Source organism: Penaeus monodon, chromosome 28, assembly GCF_015228065.2.
Source record: "Penaeus monodon isolate SGIC_2016 chromosome 28, NSTDA_Pmon_1, whole genome shotgun sequence".
Lineage (NCBI taxonomy): Eukaryota > Metazoa > Arthropoda > Malacostraca > Decapoda > Penaeidae > Penaeus > Penaeus monodon.
Genome location: NC_051413.1, coordinates 25,439,001 through 25,439,328, shown reverse-complemented (window position 1 = coordinate 25,439,328; position 328 = coordinate 25,439,001). Strand labels below are relative to the sequence as shown.

Below are 328 nucleotides of genomic sequence, written 5' to 3'. Positions count from 1 at the left end.
CTGGCACTAGTACATATCATATGTATAATCATCCATTTATTGATACAAAATGCCCCAGATGCCCCCGACCTCACAGATGGGCAACCTGTCCCTGTCTCTCTTACCCTAGGTGTGTGGAGCAGTTGTGTTGTGATGTGAATGCACCTTGTAGTGGCGGCAGTGAGCTGGGAGTAGGAGGCTGGATGGGTGACAATCCACATTGAGGCATAGGGGGCTAGTGATGACACAAGGGTAGCACTAGCGAGGGCGAGGGCAGGCTGTCGGTGGGGTGCACCAAGGGCCCCACACAGAGCCCCCAGGTGGACTGCTGCTACATTTACGCCGCCCT

At 55.2% G+C, this 328-nt stretch overlaps 1 protein-coding gene across 1 annotated transcript in view; it reads right to left on the bottom strand.

Annotated features, from left to right (window-relative positions):
* Nucleotides 1–328, bottom strand: part of LOC119591430 (nucleoporin NUP188 homolog) — a gene marked incomplete in the record, with an annotated part of 23,587 nt that overhangs the window by 2,666 nt on the left and 20,593 nt on the right. The window contains 1 exon segment of the mRNA XM_037940171.1: nt 105–328. Within this exon segment, the coding sequence (XP_037796099.1) occupies nt 105–328 (224 nt within the window).